The following is an 18,195-nucleotide window of genomic DNA, read 5'->3' as shown; positions in this document are numbered from 1 at the left end:
GACTTGCCAGGCAAAAGTTGGTGTGTTAGCCAGACTACACTGAATATTAGGGTTGAATCTACAGTAGGGGAAATTTATTTGTAGGAATTTGTTAGCAATAAAAACTTTTCAAACTAAATAGCATTGTCATGTTTCACTGTAAAATGCTATAGACTAAATAGAAACTTTAGAATACAGTTTAGAGCTATAGTAGGGACTGCAGGTGTAGCTCCGCTACAAATCTGTGCCAGAAAAAACTGCTGTACTTTTTCAGGGTCCTTATTTTTGTCTTCCTCTGGCTCTGTTGCTTGTTGTTTCCTTCTCCGTCCTTGTCTCTCCCCTCCATCTCTCGATGTTTATGTTTCAAATTTGCCACCCAGCTCTTTCACGAGGAGTTGGCCCTGCAGTGGGTGGTGAGTAGTGGAAGTGTTCGGGAGGGGGCTCTGCAACAGGCCTGGTTCTTCTTTGAACTGATGGTAGGAGATTATTTGTGTACGGCTTGTTTTTTCTCATTGCTACCTTTTGCAAAAACATGACAGTGTCATATGTTATCTCATCAAAAACCAACACTACAGGTAAAGAGCATTATCCACCACCTTTACTTTACCGAGCGCTTGGAGTCACCAAGGAAAAACCGATTTCCCGAGCGCTTTATGGATGACATCACAGCGCTGGTCAGCACCATTGCTGGAGACATTGTCTCTCGTTTCCAGAAGGTAAATGAAGACCTTCTGGTGATATCGGCTAATATCTCAAGAAGTAGAGTTTCTTGAGATATCAGCTAGGGGATTTGGAGGATTTTGTTTTTCAACAGTTAGTTACTCAGAGACTTCCTGCCTACACAAGAACAGTTTGGGAAGTAAGAGAGATAATTATTGAAATTTTGATATTTGTTTGGTTTGGGTTTTTTGCTAACAAATGTAGGTGGCCCTATAATTACACCGTACAACTGTTTATGAATTAAGATAAAAAATATGTTTGTACTTGTCATGTTTTCAGGATCTGGAGTTGGTGGAGAGGATAAACACTAGCCTGGCCTTCTTCCTCAATGATTTGCTGTCAGTCATGGACCGAGGCTTTGTCTTCACATTAATCAAGACATATTGGAAACAGGTGCCTATTATTACTTCACCCATCTATCTATCCGTCCATCCAACAATTAATTCCTGCATTTGGCTTGCCACTTGTTTAACAATTTGTCTCTCTCCCAGTTCATTTTTCCATCCATCCCTTTTCTTCCTTATGGTCTCCTGCATTCATCAGGTTGCTGCTTTAAAGCCTGACTGTAGTAGAAATATATACAAATCCAGAATAATTTTGTTTGTGTTTTTACTTTAAAATCAGCTAAAAATAGTTTGAGAACTAGAAATTTAAATTCAGAAACATATGAAAATCCAACATGAAAACAGTCTGACCATCAAATTGCTGTTGCACATTTTGAATATATTTTAAGCTGATCCTTTTTAAGCTGAAAAAGATCACAAGCTCCAAATGTTACATGAACTTTTGACTAAATATGCTCCAATTCTTTTTATCTTAAATAACGCACTTCAACATGCTGGAAGACTTATATTCCTGTTCTCAATTTCTTTGTTTAGGTGTCGACAAAGCTCTATGCTTTGCAGAACCCAACTCTGGAATCTTTACGGCTGGATTTTCTAAGAATCGTTTGTAGTCATGAACACTACGTTACCCTGAATCTGCCCTGCAGTCTGTTAACCCCACCTGCCTCGCCTTCACCATCAGTGTCCTCGGCAACCTCACAGGTCAGTCAGAAACACTCAAATGCCAGATACTCTGAATTTCATAAACTTAGACTATGGTAGTTGCTGTCTGACTGACCTCAAATCATATAATAACTGTTGGCTTTTACTTAAGCAGAGCTCTGGGTTTTCCACTCACGTCCAAGACCAAAAGATAGCCAACATGTTTGAGCTTTCTATCCCATTCAGAGAGCAACATTACCTGGCTGGGCTTGTGCTCTCTGAGCTTTCTGTTATACTGGACCCAGACAATGAGGGGTTAGTATGTTCGTAAAGGTGATATAAAAATGGATAGATTCTGTTTATGCTCTACATTCATGTCCTCTTTGTTTAAATGTTTGTCTTCAGAATGTTTGGTCTCCATAAGAAAGTGGTGAGTGTTGTTCACAACCTCCTGTCAAGCCACGACTCTGACCCTCGTTATGCTGACACAGAGGTCAAGGCTCGGGTCGCTATGCTCTACCTGCCTCTTATTGGAATTGTTATGGAAACGCTGCCGCAGCTCCATGATTTTACAGGTAAAGTTCAGGAGTTTTCATTTAAGAGTAATTATGTGAACTCATGACGACATGAAACATTCTCCAAATTAACAGTAGTTCTGCCAGGATTGAGGTGGCAGGGATGAAACAGAAAAAGCAGTGTTCTTACAATTAGAAACAAATCTTTCAGCTTTTTTCAGTTTTCTTTGATGTCTGACCTGCTCATTCAGATTTTGACCTTTTTGTACTGGAGGTTCTTTGATATTTATCTTACACAAATCCTGGTTGGTCATTTAGCAAAATAGTGGAAGTTTTTATTTTTTAGTTGCATTAATGAGCAGGAAAAAAAACTATTTACAGTATTTTAAGAAATTGTGCAGTTCTGATCTCTGTCTGAACTGCAACTAGCGATTATTTTAGTATTCGATTAATCTATTGATTATTCTGATTCCCTTTATAAATAAGAAAAATGCTATCGTACTACATGAATTGTAATATTATAGCATTTTGGCTAAAACTAGGTCACTTGAGTTTTGGATAAAATATATTTACAAAGGTGTTTTTAATCTTAAATTCAAATTGTACAGATTTTTCATATAATTTTGGCTTAATTACTTCTCTGAATATCCTATTTTCATTCAGTTTATGGCCTTTTTATGAGCCTACTCTAGTTAATGATTAATCAGTTACTAAATTAATTGACGATTATGTCAGTACTCGACTAATCAGGACTAATCCTGCTTGATCATTTCAGGCTTTCTGAATATTAATCAATCTAAAATATTTTCATATTTATTTTTGTCAAATGTGAGAAATCTGTTACCAATGGGCACTTAGCTCACTTTAAAAAAAAATAAAAAATCAGATTTCTCTTTCCAGAAAGTTAGAAAGGAACAATTCATTTTGGAAAGTTTGACATTTGTATTGTTCTCCTTTTCCTGCAGGCGAATTAAATTGTTTGGAACAGAATGTGAACAAATGCCAATTACCTATAGAATTTTAACTGTTGTATTTGGACTTTAAATAGCAACACCACCTTGCACCCTTTAAGGTTATCAGTTGAGTTTCAAAGCATAGCACCCCCTGACATCATGTTCCCTGCTAATCTCTAACCTTCCTTATCTTATGTTTTTTGCTATTTTTAAACTGTGTACTTTTGCGTCCACCAAGGTCTAACGCAAATTGTGCGTTTGGTTTTAAATTATGTTTTTAGAATTATAATGGATTTTTCTGTATTGTTGTATATGATACTTTTTTATCATTTGTAATTATTTTCTTTTTATAACATTAGAGTCGCACAATCAGTGGGGTCGGCCCGGCTGTCCCCAAGGTACGGCTGTGGGTAGCGGGGGAGAAGAAGCAGAAGGAGAGGGCAACAGTATGATCAGTCAGACTGTTGCCATGGCAATAGCCGGTACCTCCACCGCATCTCCAATGTCCCGACCAAGTAGCTTTTTGCTGAACTCGCAGGTAGTTTGCTGCTCGCTATGCGACATAATGAGTCAGTATAAGTTAATTAAAATGTCTCACCACATTTCGTGCCCATCTGTTGTCGTTTTTCCTCCCTGTGATTTGATCTGGGAAATCTCTCCAGACGGGTCGCCAGCATGGGAGCTTCTCGGCCGAGTCCAGCCGCAGTCTGCTGATCTGTCTGCTCTGGGTTTTGAAGAATGCCGACGAGCTGGTTCTGCAGAAATGGTTTACAGATCTGTCTGTATCTCAGCTCAACCGCCTGCTGGATCTCCTCTACCTCTGTGTCTCATGCTTTGAGTACAAGGTAGCATCCCTGATGAGATGGATAGATTTACTTTTCTAAAGATGGTTAAGAAAAGCCTTGAAACAAATGATTATTTTGTTGCTGTAGGATATACTTGCAATGAAATATCTAGAAAAGTGTAATTCAAGTACATTTATTTGGTCAGGAAAAAACATGTTGGGAAAACAAATATCTTATCAAAAATGGCCAGTGTTACTTTTGTTGGTGCTGCGGCTGCAAGTTTTTTATACACCACACTTTTTCTAATAGGACACCATGTAATCTAAAATTTCACAAGTTTAAAGCATACAGAGAGAGATCTTTGACCATTGCTGTTTGCACAATTTCTCTAGATATTTCAGAGTCCTGGTTCCTCTCTTGTGCATGTGTCTCTCCAGCTCACCCCTCAAGGTTTCTGTAGGATTTATGTGTGAGGGCTGAGATGTCCATGGAATGAGGTTAATTTTTTGATTGTCCTGCGGAAATACTGAATGAAAACCAGATTTCATCACCGTACAACCAGCCAATTTTTTTTCAATATCCTGGTATTCAAAGGGCTCATGATCCTATATATTCCGATGCCTTGTTTCCACTGAGCGGTACGCCAATGTCTGGGTTAAACCCACACGCCAAACAAAGTACTAGTGCCACGTCTAACTTGACACACTAATACTTGTACGATTTTGTGCAACACAGATCCCACACTATAAGCAACATTAGACAATAGCTGCTTTTCCAGTATTCTTGTGAAAGATGGTTGTACATTTTTCAAAACATGATAAACAAACGCATCATCATGCTTTGTCTGCTGTGGTGATTAAAATGATCATCTGCTGCTTTTTGTGCTCCAGTTTTCTATTTGGTTTTTGGTTTTGCTTTAGATAAACTTCCTGCTGTGCTGTATCTTTGCTGCTTGCTCTTCTTTCTGTGTGCTTTAGCTACTAACTTGCTTTGCTTGCTGGTTCTGTTCTGCAAATAACTTCCTGCACTGTGTGCTCTCTGTCCTCTCACTGTGCTCTCCATGGAAACAAGGCCCATGTTGTGTTCACCATGCAGGGAAAGAAGGCATTCGAGCGCATGAACAGCTTAACGTTTAAGAAGTCCAAAGACATGAAGGCCAAGCTGGAGGAAGCCATACTGGGCAGCATCGGCGCCAGGCAGGAAATGGTGCGACGCAGCAGGGGACAGCTAGGTGGGGCTACACACTTTGTCACATGCACATGTAGGAAGACCTGCAAAAAAAACAAAAACCAGCTAAGCTTCAGAAAATGCAACAGAGTGCTTGGCTCAAATGGAAATTAACAGACAGCTTACAGTGTACAGCCACAGACACGTGTACTTTATTATCAATTATCAGATAAAGCTACTGCCAAAAGAAGTTATTTCCCAGGGTAAACACAACCTTTTTTGCCACTACTGAATAAAGTAAATAATGTTTCTCCATCATTTAGAGCGGAGTCCATCTGGCAGTGCTTTTGGCAGTCAAGAAAACCTCCGGTGGAGGAAGGACATGACCCACTGGAGACAAAACAGTGAAAGGATGGACAAGTATGTTCTCTTAAAAGTTATTCCTTACCACTTAGTTTATTTGCTAGAAAGCCTAGTCAGTACATCTTATGTAAATTAATAATGACAGTGTATATTTGTTGTGTGGTTTTGTACAATTTTGGTTAAATTTAAGTAATGTTTGAACTTAGCAAGGCTCTGATCATTTATATAGTGAACCCTATATCAACCAAGTGTTAAACTTTTCTCATTTATTGCTTATATTTTCTCTGAGTGTCAGGATTTTTTTTATCTGAAAGAACAGACACAAATCACATTTCTCACAAAGTAAATTAAAAAAGCATCAACAACAAATATGTACAGTGAATTCAAGGAGCATGTGTGAGTGGATGTGATGGAGCCGGGAATTTTTCAGGTAAATTTAGTTTCCAGTCCTAATTTGATTTATTTTCAGATATTTCCCACCCTTCTCAACTAAGCCCCAAAACTTGAAAGCTATTTTCTCACAAGCAGCTTATTGGTTAGCTTTCATGTTTATTTTTCTGAAATTGCTAGTTTTATGATATTATTTGTTTTTATTTATTTTTAAAATCTTGATAAATCTGTTATGCCCCACATTGGAACCTTGAATGTGCGCTTCGGTCCACATTTTTATCCCTTTGTTGAAGCTGGACAAAAAAATCTTAAAAATAAATAGATATTTTATCGCAAAAGCAAAACCTTACATTATTGTACTTTTTAAAAATCCAACTTCATATGACTTCAGAATATTTTGCAGATGTGTTCTTCACTATTAATTAACATAGAAATATGTCTTTACTAATCTGGTTCCCTGTGACTCAATTAAGGTCTGTCAGTCCTCATAAATCAGGAAATTGCTATAGCCCAACCCATATCTAGAGTCAAAGCAATAATTACATTATTTCTTAAATCAGGCATGTCTACTATGCATAGTAAGAAGTATAATACAGGAGGCAATTTTAAAAAAAATCTAAATTAACCGCAGCAATTTTTCAGTGGAAGATTGTGTTTTACCTGGGGTACCTCAAAATTTTATCAGGAAGTATAAATTTCTGCACATTATTAAAATTGGAGAAATTCAATATGCAATGTTTCAGTTACAGACCTCCATCATTTTGACTGATTGAAGCATTGCATGTTAAATATTATATTTTATATTCTGACAAGTTTTTGTCAAGATGACTCTGACATGTTTTGCAGCCATTGCTGTTTTTCTGATTATTTGTTCACAGATTTTAAATTTTTTTTTATGAAACTATATCTAATATAGAAACTTACCTTTTTTTTTTTTTTTTTAATTTTTATCCAGTAAGCAAAACATCTCCCTTTATTGCTTGGTCTTCATTTCATTTCACATCTTTTTTAAAGTCTACCTCCAGCTTTGTTTTTGTGTTAATTTCCATGTGTTCTCTCATGTCGCTGTGTGTTTATGTAGGAGTCACAGATCAGTCAGGTATTGTATGGCCTACATCTGTCGTGTGCTGCTTTGAGTTGCCCTCTGCTTTAGAGCCTCGTTTAAGGTGTTTTGTCATACATGTGGGAAGTGAGCCAGTTAAAGTGGAAAACGAAATGTTTGTTTCAGTTACAACATGATGTACTGGACTTTGGACCAGTCGGTAAATAATTTTCTGATTTATTTGTGTTTCTTATGACAAGAAGTAGCTGATTATGCAGGGAAATCATCAAGGTTTTCATTACTCATTTGCTCTCCATTTTAACATTTTAAGTCTCACATGGGCATGATGGCATAAACAAAGACCCTGCAGATCCTGGTTCTGAACCCCTGAATCCCTTGACCCTCCACTCCCTTTGTCCCGGTAACATCGTATGCTTTTGGATTGATAGTGGTTGCTGTGGGTGTGTTTGGCTTTTTAACCAGTATGCTACAAGTCCAGTATTATGTGTCTCTGGTGCTGCTGCTAATTTGTCATGAACTCATGTAATTTTTGGTACAATAAAAGAGTGACATGACTAAAAGCCCAACATGTTTTATTTTGATATGCGGCAATGTAGATAATTTAGCACTTGAAAATTTCCTGTTTAGACAAGTTTGGTTCATACATAAATTTAGTTCCAACATGAACTACTCCTTGTTCTTTCTCCACATTTATAGGTTGTAAATTTATGCTTAAGTTAGCATATTTTGTCATTGCTCAGCATTTCTATCCAACTTATTTTCAGTAGTTTAATTCTCCCTTATTTGCATTGCGAATAGGGGTGCAAGCTGTTCTAATTCACAAGTTTCTCTTCATTAGTGTTTAGAAAGTCAAATTAATCTGAAATATTACCTGAAAAGCTTTTGATCGCACCCACGTTCAATGCACTTAGATGTTGGTGTTAGTCTTAATAAGATCCTGATCTGTGCTGTTTGGTTATACTTATCTGCTTGTAACAGGTAGTGCAGGGTAGCTGCAGGCAAAGGCTACAGAACCAAACATCAGATTTGTTTCCAGATGGTTCGGACATAAGCCTTAAGTTTATATTTAGTTTAAAGCAAGGAAAGAGGCATTCATACACACATATTGGTTTCTGTAAAAGTAAACGTGCTTATTAGAATGAATTAATTCAGTAATAAGACACCATTGGAATAGTTTAAATTGATTGCAGAAATGCCTCAAATTGTATCATTATATAACTTTCAGTGCAACCCTCAATTTTCTATGTTGTATTTATTACTGACTGACATTTACACTAATACTTAAAAAACCTTCCTTGGGTGTCCAGAAAATGTTTTTTGTATTCTCAGTAAAAATTGTGTTCTTTTTATTTTAAACTGGACTTTGATAGAAATATGTACAGTAAATGTACAGGTTTTCATTATGTACAATTCTATGAGTCTCAAAAATAATAGAACTTGTCCATTAAAAATATGTTTTAACCCTTGAACAGTTTTTAATTGTGAAATGTGTTGAAAGTGTGGACTTTATAAACTAAAGCCACAATATTACCATTACAATTTATTCTTTTCTGTTGTTTTTTTTTGTGATCATAGGACGCGAGCGGAGTTGGAACATGAAGCACTTATAGATGGGAACCTAGCAACAGAGGCCAACTTAATTATTCTTGATACTTTAGAGATTGTTGTACAGGTAAGCAGGCAAACACACAGCAACAAATGCCCCAAGTACTGCTTGCGTTTTTGTGCAGGATTTTATACAAATTGAAAGATTGAGAAAACACTTTCATATTTTTATACTGCATCTGTTTTATTTCTCAAATAATTTTGCCTTCGTTTATCTTGTAGACGGCATCAGTGACTGAATCTAAGGAGAGCATTCTGGGTGGGGTGTTAAAGGTGCTGCTTCACAGCATGGCTTGCAACCAGAGCGCCCTCTACCTTCAGCACTGTTTTGCCACACAAAGAGCTCTGGTTTCCAAGGTTGGATTTTTAGACTTTTAAGAATACTTAAATGCTGATGTGTTTGTTTTTTATTCAGTCTTTGTCCTTCATAAATCTTTTTTGCTGAATTCTTCTTGTTTAGTTTCCAGAGCTGCTGTTTGAGGAGGAAACAGAGCAGTGTGCGGATCTGTGTTTGCGACTCCTGAGAAGCTGCAGCAGTAGCATCAGCACCATCAGATCCCACGCCAGCGCTTCCCTCTACCTCCTCATGAGGCAAAACTTTGAGATTGGTAACGTAAGTAAAACCGCAGACTGAAAGGCTACCAACACTAAATAGCTGGATCTCAGCATTTGTTCTCTAGTGTTTGAAGTTTAAATCCATTGCAATGTAGGTTATATAATGGTACAATTAGTATGCAAAAGCAATCGATTTTCATTAACATCAACCAATTTGCTGCAGAGCTTAAAATGCCCCACACTTCACTAAAACGTGGGTGAATGACTGTTGTGATTTAATTAAAGCCATCATTTCAAGAACTCAAAAGAAGTTAAACCCTAGATGGCTTTAAAAATGATTCATGTGGATTAAAAGTCAAATTTCTCTGCATGGTATGCAAGTCATTTTCAATCCATGTTTTAAACTTGTTACAAATTCTTGTTTCTCGCCTTTTTTTTATTTGTCTTTAATTTTTAGAACTTTGCAAGAGTGAAAATGCAGGTGACCATGTCTCTGTCCTCGCTGGTCGGAACGTCCCAGAATTTTAATGAAGAGTTTCTCCGTCGCTCGTTGAAAACAATCCTCACCTACGCAGAGGAAGACCTAGAACTCAGAGAGACCACCTTTCCAGATCAGGTATTCATTTTACAAATCTATATCAGATATTTATTAATTTTAATAATTATGACTTAATCTTTTTCATTTTAGCACCAAACTTCCTTTTTATATTAGTAGAGCAAATTAAATGTAGCCTAATTTTTTTCCTTTGTTGTTGTTGTTTTTTTTTTTTTGTCTTCCCAGGTCCAAGACCTTGTGTTTAATCTGCACATGATCCTGTCTGACACGGTGAAGATGAAGGAACACCAAGAAGATCCTGAGATGTTGGTAGATCTTATGTACAGGTAACGAACACGAGTAACCAAGAACCTATAAGTTTATCCCTCTTTGGTTTTTCTCTCTCTGTTCTAACTATTTTTGTTCCAACCTTTAGGATTGCGAAGGGATATCAGACATCCCCAGACCTGCGTCTGACGTGGCTGCAGAACATGGCGGGAAAACACTCCGAAAGGAGCAATCACGCCGAGGCGGCACAGTGTTTGGTGCACAGCGCTGCCCTTGTAGCAGAATACCTGAGCATGCTAGAGGACCGCAAGTACCTTCCTGTAGGCTGCGTCACCTTTCAGGCAAGGACGGGTCTGGTGAAATGAGATCAAGTTTGCTACCATATATTTTGGTTTTTATGCCTTACTGTATGATTTTCAGAACATTTCTTCAAATGTGCTGGAGGAATCGGCTGTCTCTGACGATGTCGTGTCACCAGATGAAGAGGGTATCTGCTCTGGGAAATATTTTACTGAAATCGGTCTTGTGGGCCTCTTGGAGCAGGCCGCTGCCTCCTTCTCCATGGTGAGAGGACTTCCTTTTAGTCCAAAACAAATGTCAAGTCCAATTTTTCATCAAGTCGTTACTCAGTTATGACATTGAACGGGAAATTGACAGCAATGGTTAATATTTATAACAATCCCAAAATTGTGTTGTGAGGTATGTTCACAACAAAGGTCGAATTACTTTTCAGCAAAAATTCATTTTCAGTTATGTAGAAGCTAATTTAGTTCAGATTAAATTAAAATCAGGCTAATTTCATACAATACAATTATATTCTAGGACTCACATACAGTTATATACAGTTCAGTTCAATCAAAATTATGATGAAATACAGTCAAATGATAATCTAATTCGACAGGAAGCAATCACAGTAACAAAACAACTATTCCAAACCCAACTAATTTGGTTATTGTATAATAATTGTGAAATAATAATTGAGATGTGAATCTAAAGACACCCTTTCACTGTATCTCTATGGAACAGACAAACAGGCAGAGTACATATTGGGAATCACAGCAGGAAAGAAATTCTTTCTATGAAAACATTTTGTACAAAAGAAGCAAGCTTATCAGGAATCCAGTCATGCTAATTTCTCTGGGACTAATGCTGAAGTTTTGGTTGTTTCAGTGAATAATTCTACTTTATTGAAGTTTCCTTTCTCTCCAGGCCGGGATGTATGAGGCAGTGAATGAAGTATACAAGGTGCTAATCCCAATCCACGAAGCCAACAGAGATGCAAAGAAGCTAGCCACCATCCATGGTAAACTACAGGAAGCTTTTAGCAAAATTGTCCATCAGGTAAATATACAACAAAGGAAGAAGGTTTCGCATTGTTTACAGTTTAAAGTTGTCAAGTTAAATATTAATTTAGCTATTAATAAAGGAAATTAGGTCATTTGGATTTGATCAACAGTTATTTTGCCGCACATGTAGGTTTTGTGAGAACTACTTTTTAAACATCTGCGGGTTGCCTTTTTTTAAAGTCTGCACACACAATGAAAAAGTCCAAACTCAGCCTTCACCTTCTAATGAATGTGTATCACTTCCATCAACTGTCACATTAATAAAACTGTGTAGAAGCTCAAAACCAGTATTTCATTGAATGAAGGTTGTTTGATTCATTCAGAACCATGTTGGAGCCCAGCAGTGAAACAGGCTTTCACACAGACACAATATTGCACGTTTATAATTTTATCTTCTGTATGTTTTTTTTTTATTTTTTTATATGTCGGGCTCCTGGCATGCTTTATTTCATTTGTTTTGTTAAGAAATAAAGGATGCATGAAATATCAGATTCCAATGTCAGCATTGGTTTAGTGACTTGGTGTGTAGTTTTAGTGGTAACCAAAAATGATTCTTCTTGAATTATATTTGCTTAATTTGGTTCTAGATAAGATGGAATTTTCTCCAATCTGGAATAGTTGTGAAGGAGAAATTCTCTTGGTTATATCATCCTGTGCATGTGTGGACCACGCTGTGTGTGGGGGTTGTGAATGTCTTGTCCTCACATGTCCTGTTCTCTTTGTTACACAGAGTACTGGCTGGGAGGTAGGTGGTTAAATAGTTCCTGCTTGGCCCTGCTCATGTTTATCTTTATTTTAAATATTTTCATTTACTCTCCATCTTTTTATTTGCCAGCTGCGAGCGCTCTGTTGCTCTTCGCTTTATTTTCATTCATTCAGCCCATTAACAGCTGCAGACATTCCCAACGTCTGCCCTGCTGGGGATGTTGCTGTATTTATTCACCAAAGCCCTCACCTGTCTTCATATCTCTTCCCTCATTTTGTGCCGGAGGAACTTGGTTTTTTTGTTGTTTTTTTTTTTTCAAATGTGGCAGTGTTGACGGGCTGTGCATGACAGCCACGAGATGACACTAATGACTAAAAAGTCGACATGAATGCGTCACCAGCACAATCCGCTCCTAATCCGCCCTCGTCTTCTGTCTCTCTGCTGGTGTCAGTCAGCACTCACTCATCGACTGACACCGCCTGCTGCCACACTTCATCTCACCCTCATCTTCATTCACAGGGCTCGATTTCAGTACACTGTTTAAACACGAAGGGTCTCAGATCTTTCTTGCCTCACTCAATTTTATAAACCTTTTCTAATGGAGGTGTTGCAAACATTAGGTGGAAGCTGGAATCAGATTATGTAAGCTGTCTTTTTTTTTCCAGTGAGGGTTCAACTAACAGTATTTTTTGAGTTACTTGATTTTTCCTATTGATTTGAAGTTACTATTATGATGGACTTTTTCTTTTAATTATATAAACTAAATCGACCCCTGACTTTTAATTACTATTATTTTCCATCCACCCTTTCATTGTGTTAACTTTATTAACCTCTGGGTGAGTTTTTGTGGTTTGTTGCATGAGTTGGTTCAGATTCTGTTGTCTTTTTTTTTGTTTTGGAGTTGCACGAAGGGTGCATGGTGGTGTTTAAGGGCTAAGGTTCTTTATTTCTGACTTTTTTCCCTTTTTCTTTCATCTCGCATGGTCTGGAATCATTTTCTTCAAATCACTGAAGATATTTTTGATCTTGTGATCTTGTGTTTGTGTTGTTTTTGTTGATTCTGGGGGGCAACTCCATCCTGATTAAAATTTGTTCTGTTTTCTCCTTTTTGATTTGCCTGGTTGCTGACCCTCCCCTCCCACTTTACTTAATTGTGTCTTGTGGTAAGTGCATTAGTTTAAGGGTATTGACCGCATTTTTGTTGCAATATTGTTAAATGTTTTGAAAATCTACCAAGCCATCACATTGTAATATCCTACAAAGGAAATTTTGTTACACTTTGACAAACACACCTGTGCTATTTAAAACAACATGCCGGTTCTCCTTTGGTCTTCTTTTCCTTGTTAAGCTTCTGGACTCTTGCTTCTTTTTTGTTGTTCTTCAGGGTAGAATTTTCTCAATTTTAACTATAAATAAAAATGTAAGGCTTTGATTCAGCAAGCCCTCCTGCTGCTTTGATTCATGGCTTGAATTCAACAGTTTATATTATATTGTCAGAAGCGTCTGTTGTCTGTTTTCCCTACTTTTTTTGTTGCTTTGTTTGTACTTGAACTGTTCAATGAAAAGCAGTTGAAAGTTACCATTTCTGGAGGCTGTTGGGCTTCTTCTAGACACTTTCTTTTTTTCTTTTTTTTGTCTTTGATATGCTGATTCTTACTTTAGCCAATTCTTAACTCTCTAAGACTTCCTGTATTCATATTTAGTCATTTTTAAAATGTACTTACATCACCAAAACCTGGCAGTTTAACAATTCTAATAACTTGTGCGCACTCGAGTGTTTGCTCTGCGATGACTTTAAAACCAGTAAAAAAAATTCCTAATTCAACAGTATCTAATTTGACTATAGACAATCTGTAGTTTCCCTAGAAAATGCAGATTGTTCCCCAAAGTGTTAGCTTTCCAAATTGGTATCAACATTTTCAAATCAAGAATGTTCCACATCAAAAGAATAAAACAGTGGAAGACTGAAGTATGTTCAGTCTTCCTGTTATCTGCTGAATGTCTTGCTCTCTCTCTCTTGCAGGCTAAATGAACCACTAACTTTTCTCACTGTGTTATGGAAAACACACTTTACTTTTTTTCAGTGTTTTTGCTCAGAATTAATTACACTGAAATTGACAATAGGTAACCTTGTCTTTACTCAGTAGAAACCTCCACTCTGTGAGCTGTTATCATTCTTTTTTCAATCTTCATCTGACAAGTAGCAGTCCAAAACATAAATAATCACTTCCCAGCCCATTCCTTGGTGCATCTCTTGTTAACTTTCAAAATCTCTAGATAAACCATTACACACTGCAATTTAAATACCACAACATGCTGTATATAGGTCATGTTACTTGAACTTTAGGCCATTTTTATTTCAATAAGACTCTTGAACACATTTTAGGACACAGATGATGAATGTTTAATCCAGAATGTCAAACTCTTTTTCATTTTGGGCCATACCAAGATCAAAAATGTTCTCAAAGGGTCTGCTGTGGCAGAATGTATTGATAAAACTGCCTATTAATAAACTGTAAAGATATTAATATATCTGCAAATATATTAATACATTGCTGCATCTACATTTGATGAGTACTTCTTGAAATTAAATATTATTGAACATCTTTGCACATTGATCCAAACTCTTCCCAGGGGAGGAGGTTGCCTTCTGGAAAAGACCTCCTGTTTCTGTTGTACCTAAAGTGAAGGCTTTGAACTCTTTTACAAGTCTTAGTCGATCTTGGTTCCGACATTGTGGAGAACTCTGATTTTTATCTAAAGTTTTAATTTATTTAGAGTTGAAGACAGTCCTCTGACAGGTGTTTTTATCTGCTCACAGGACGGGAAGAGGATGTTTGGTACGTACTTCAGAGTGGGATTTTATGGTTCAAAGTTTGGCGACTTGGATGAGCAGGAGTTTGTGTATAAAGAGCCGGCCATCACGAAGCTGGCCGAAATCTCCCACAGGCTCGAGGTAAACAGCATCGCTCTTCAATAACTCCTGAACTTTTGAATTAAAAAGAATGACCTATCTAAAATGTTTATACCTAGCAGAAGTGTAAAGGCCCCGCCCTCTTTTCTCTTAGAGCTTCTATGGGGAGCGCTTCGGGGAGGAGCAGGTAGAAGTCATTAAGGACTCCAACCCTGTAGATAAGTGCAAACTTGACCCCAATAAGGTTGGTGCTCCAAAGCCTCATCACCATGTCAAATTCATCCACAGCAAACCTGCCTGGTCATTTGACAACATTTTACTGTGTTCAGGCCTTCATCCAGATCACGTACGTGGAGCCGTACTTCGACACTTACGAGATGAAAGACCGCATCACCTACTTCGACAAGAACTACAACTTAAGGCGCTTTGTGTACTGCACTCCTTTCACCTTGGACGGCCGGGCCCACGGGGACCTGCACGAGCAATTCAAACGCAAGACCATCCTTACCACATCACACGCCTTTCCTTACATCAAGACCAGGATCAACATCATTCACAAGGAGGAGGTAGGCTATGAATTAACAAGCAGATAACTGGAAAAGACTTGGACAAGCTGAGAACTGAACAAAGATGAACAACTATGTAAACAAGTATTTTTTGAAGGAGTTATTGTGAAACGTTAAAATGGTAAAAGGAAAATGATGTTTAATACATAACTTGATACATAAATTTAACTGCTTAAAGTTTATTTCCAAAAGGTACTTTTCTGACAAACTAGGCTTATTGGAACATGTATTGTAATTTTTTAGATATGACTGTAGTCTGTGACCCATGACAAACAACAACTATCATTCTGTTGTGGAATTTCTTTACAGAAATAGGCAATTACAGATTAGAAAATACTGTTTTACTTACAGTAAGTGAAATCTCTGGATGTTTTTCTATTTCCAGATTATTTCCACACCCATAGAGGTGGCGATAGAGGATATGCAGAAGAAGACGCAGGAGCTGGCTTTTGCCACCCACCAGGACCCTGCTGACGCCAAAATGCTGCAGATGGTTCTGCAGGGATCTGTGGGCACAACGGTAAACCAGGTCAGACATCAGCGAAACACACAGCACTTCTTTTTATTTGATTCTATATCTGTTGATGCTCATATAGAAAACCCATTTTAGGGTCCGTTGGAAGTGGCTCAGGTGTTCCTGTCAGAAATCCCAAGTGACCCAAAACTGTATCGACACCACAACAAGCTCCGTCTGTGCTTTAAGGACTTCACAAAGAGGTACTTTATGCTTCCAAACTCTGTTTGTTAGGATATTTCAGTTTTACGTTCCAACGTTTGTCCTGCCAAAGGTGCGAAGACGCCCTCCGGAAGAACAAGAGCCTGATCGGACCGGACCAGAAAGAGTACCAGAGGGAGCTGGAGCGGAACTACCACAGACTGAAGGAGGCGCTGCAGCCCCTCATCAACAGGAAGATCCCACAGCTTTACAAACCCGTCCTGCAGGTCAACTCGCACAGGTGAGAGAAGACATGTTGCCTGTCTGCGCTCACTTCTTTGTTTTGGTGTTTTTTTTTAAAACAGTGTTTTGTTTTTGTAATAATCATGCAGCAAACGGACAGCTTGATAAGGTAGCTCTGAAACTACACCTTGTGTTTTTGTGTCGTCATTTAGAGATTTTAGAGTTTTCTCAAGTAAAAAAAAAACAGTTTGCAGCACTGCAGCCACCTTTAAAAACAGAGATTAACATGGAAATAGTGATGCTGCACATAAACACCCAAATATGAATGGTTCTTTTATTGTGCATTTGGTTAAAAAAAAAAAATCACAATTACTAACACTTCTGCCATTTGATTTTGATATTTTAACAGCAGATACATGAAGTGCCTTGCCAAAGTATTCACACTGTTTGAACTTTTTGACACATGTCATATTTCATTCTCGTACTTCAATAGATTTGATTGAGATTTGATATTATAGGCCAACACAAAGTAATGGAAAACTGTGAAATTGAAAGAAAATTATATGTGGTTTTCAACTGAATCTGAAAAGTGTGGTGTACATCTGTGTTCACCCTCCTGTTCGCTAAATAAAATTCTCTTCAAGTTGCCTAATTAGTATACAGAGTCCACCTGTGTGTTTATAAATCTTGCAGTTCTATGAAGATCAAAAAACTCTGGTTATAAGTTTCCGCAGAACACTGTTCCTAGTCAAAGTCCTACATTTAACACAACCGAGAATCTGTGGCAAGAGCTCTCAGAAGGAATAAGAAAACCATGCGTTTCTTTTCATCCACTTCACAGTTGTATATTTAGTGCTGGTCTATTGTATAAAATCCAAATAAAATACATCTAATGTATTTTATTTAATATTTTATTTTATTTAATATTTAAAAATATTCAAGGGTTGTAAATACTTTTGCAAGTCGCAAAATGCTGCCTAACCTCTCAAATCAAGCTTTAGATGAAATCATCCAGCTCATCAGTAGTTAAAAGGAGCAGGTAATCCAGGAAAAAAAGCGGGAAATTCTCTGAATTCCTTTTTTTTTCATTTTGCAGAGATTCCTTCAGCAGACTGAGTCTTCGCAAGCTTGACATTTGAAGATGGAGAGATTGCACTCAGTCACCCACACAAAGACTACAGAAATTTGCAATATTAATTTATTTTGAAGTGTAAATAGGAGTGTTTGTTACAAGCGAAGGAGCTCGGTACGTCATTCCAGTGTCTTAATTTGTTTCTAGACAAACGGTCACACAGTCTGCAAAGTGAACAAGGAGATCTTGAGGATCAGGAGTTGCTGTTTGTTGCTATGGGGATGATTTTCCCTCAGCTACCTTAAGAAACCCACACATTTAAACACTTGATACCAACAGAACCTTCAAGCTGTAAACCAGTGAATACGAAGAGTGCTCTGAGCCCCGGATAAGTGCCAAACCCCCTGCCCCCCTTTTTACAACCAACGTTTTTACAAGTATCCACAGAAAAAGGTACCACTTTAAAAGTCAAGGTGTTTATTTAATTCTGTACGATGTGTCAAAAAAATAATGTATTCAATTTCATTTGTGCACTTTTTTTTATTATAGCGTAGCAATGCATTTATGACTTGAAAGTTTATGTATTGGAGGGAGGCGAGGAAGAAAAAAATTTAAACATGGAAAAAGTTGTACCAGTATTTATCATGATGCTTTATTATTATTTTATGTTTAAGCAACATTTTAAAATTAGGTACTTAAAACATCCTTGTATAATTTTATGTAGTTTTGTTTTACTTTGAATATTTTACTAAATAAATATTTTAATGTTCAGATGGTGTGGGATTTCTT

The 18,195-nt window shown here is 37.4% G+C and overlaps 1 protein-coding gene across 1 annotated transcript in view; it reads left to right on the top strand.

Annotated features, from left to right (window-relative positions):
- dock7 (dedicator of cytokinesis 7) overlaps window positions 1-18,177 on the top strand; it is a 50,732-nt gene extending 32,555 nt beyond the window's left edge. Inside the window, 27 exon segments of the mRNA XM_032573223.1 lie at window positions 360-455; window positions 555-695; window positions 979-1,092; window positions 1,578-1,745; window positions 1,861-2,000; window positions 2,091-2,260; window positions 3,513-3,691; window positions 3,816-3,998; window positions 5,010-5,169; window positions 5,429-5,525; window positions 6,940-6,957; window positions 8,497-8,593; window positions 8,749-8,883; window positions 8,987-9,139; window positions 9,539-9,697; window positions 9,863-9,963; window positions 10,053-10,245; window positions 10,325-10,468; window positions 11,114-11,245; window positions 11,981-11,995; window positions 14,778-14,912; window positions 15,025-15,114; window positions 15,200-15,436; window positions 15,822-15,965; window positions 16,047-16,153; window positions 16,225-16,392; window positions 17,431-18,177. Coding sequence (XP_032429114.1) covers window positions 360-455; window positions 555-695; window positions 979-1,092; window positions 1,578-1,745; window positions 1,861-2,000; window positions 2,091-2,260; window positions 3,513-3,691; window positions 3,816-3,998; window positions 5,010-5,169; window positions 5,429-5,525; window positions 6,940-6,957; window positions 8,497-8,593; window positions 8,749-8,883; window positions 8,987-9,139; window positions 9,539-9,697; window positions 9,863-9,963; window positions 10,053-10,245; window positions 10,325-10,468; window positions 11,114-11,245; window positions 11,981-11,995; window positions 14,778-14,912; window positions 15,025-15,114; window positions 15,200-15,436; window positions 15,822-15,965; window positions 16,047-16,153; window positions 16,225-16,392; window positions 17,431-17,473 — 3,519 coding nt within the window. The 3' untranslated portion in view covers window positions 17,474-18,177.
- The last annotated feature ends 18 nt before the right edge of the window (window positions 18,178-18,195 follow it).

Source organism: Xiphophorus hellerii, chromosome 9 (genome assembly GCF_003331165.1).
Source record: "Xiphophorus hellerii strain 12219 chromosome 9, Xiphophorus_hellerii-4.1, whole genome shotgun sequence".
Classification (NCBI taxonomy): domain Eukaryota; kingdom Metazoa; phylum Chordata; class Actinopteri; order Cyprinodontiformes; family Poeciliidae; genus Xiphophorus; species Xiphophorus hellerii.
This window is presented reverse-complemented; position numbering and strand designations above follow the sequence as displayed.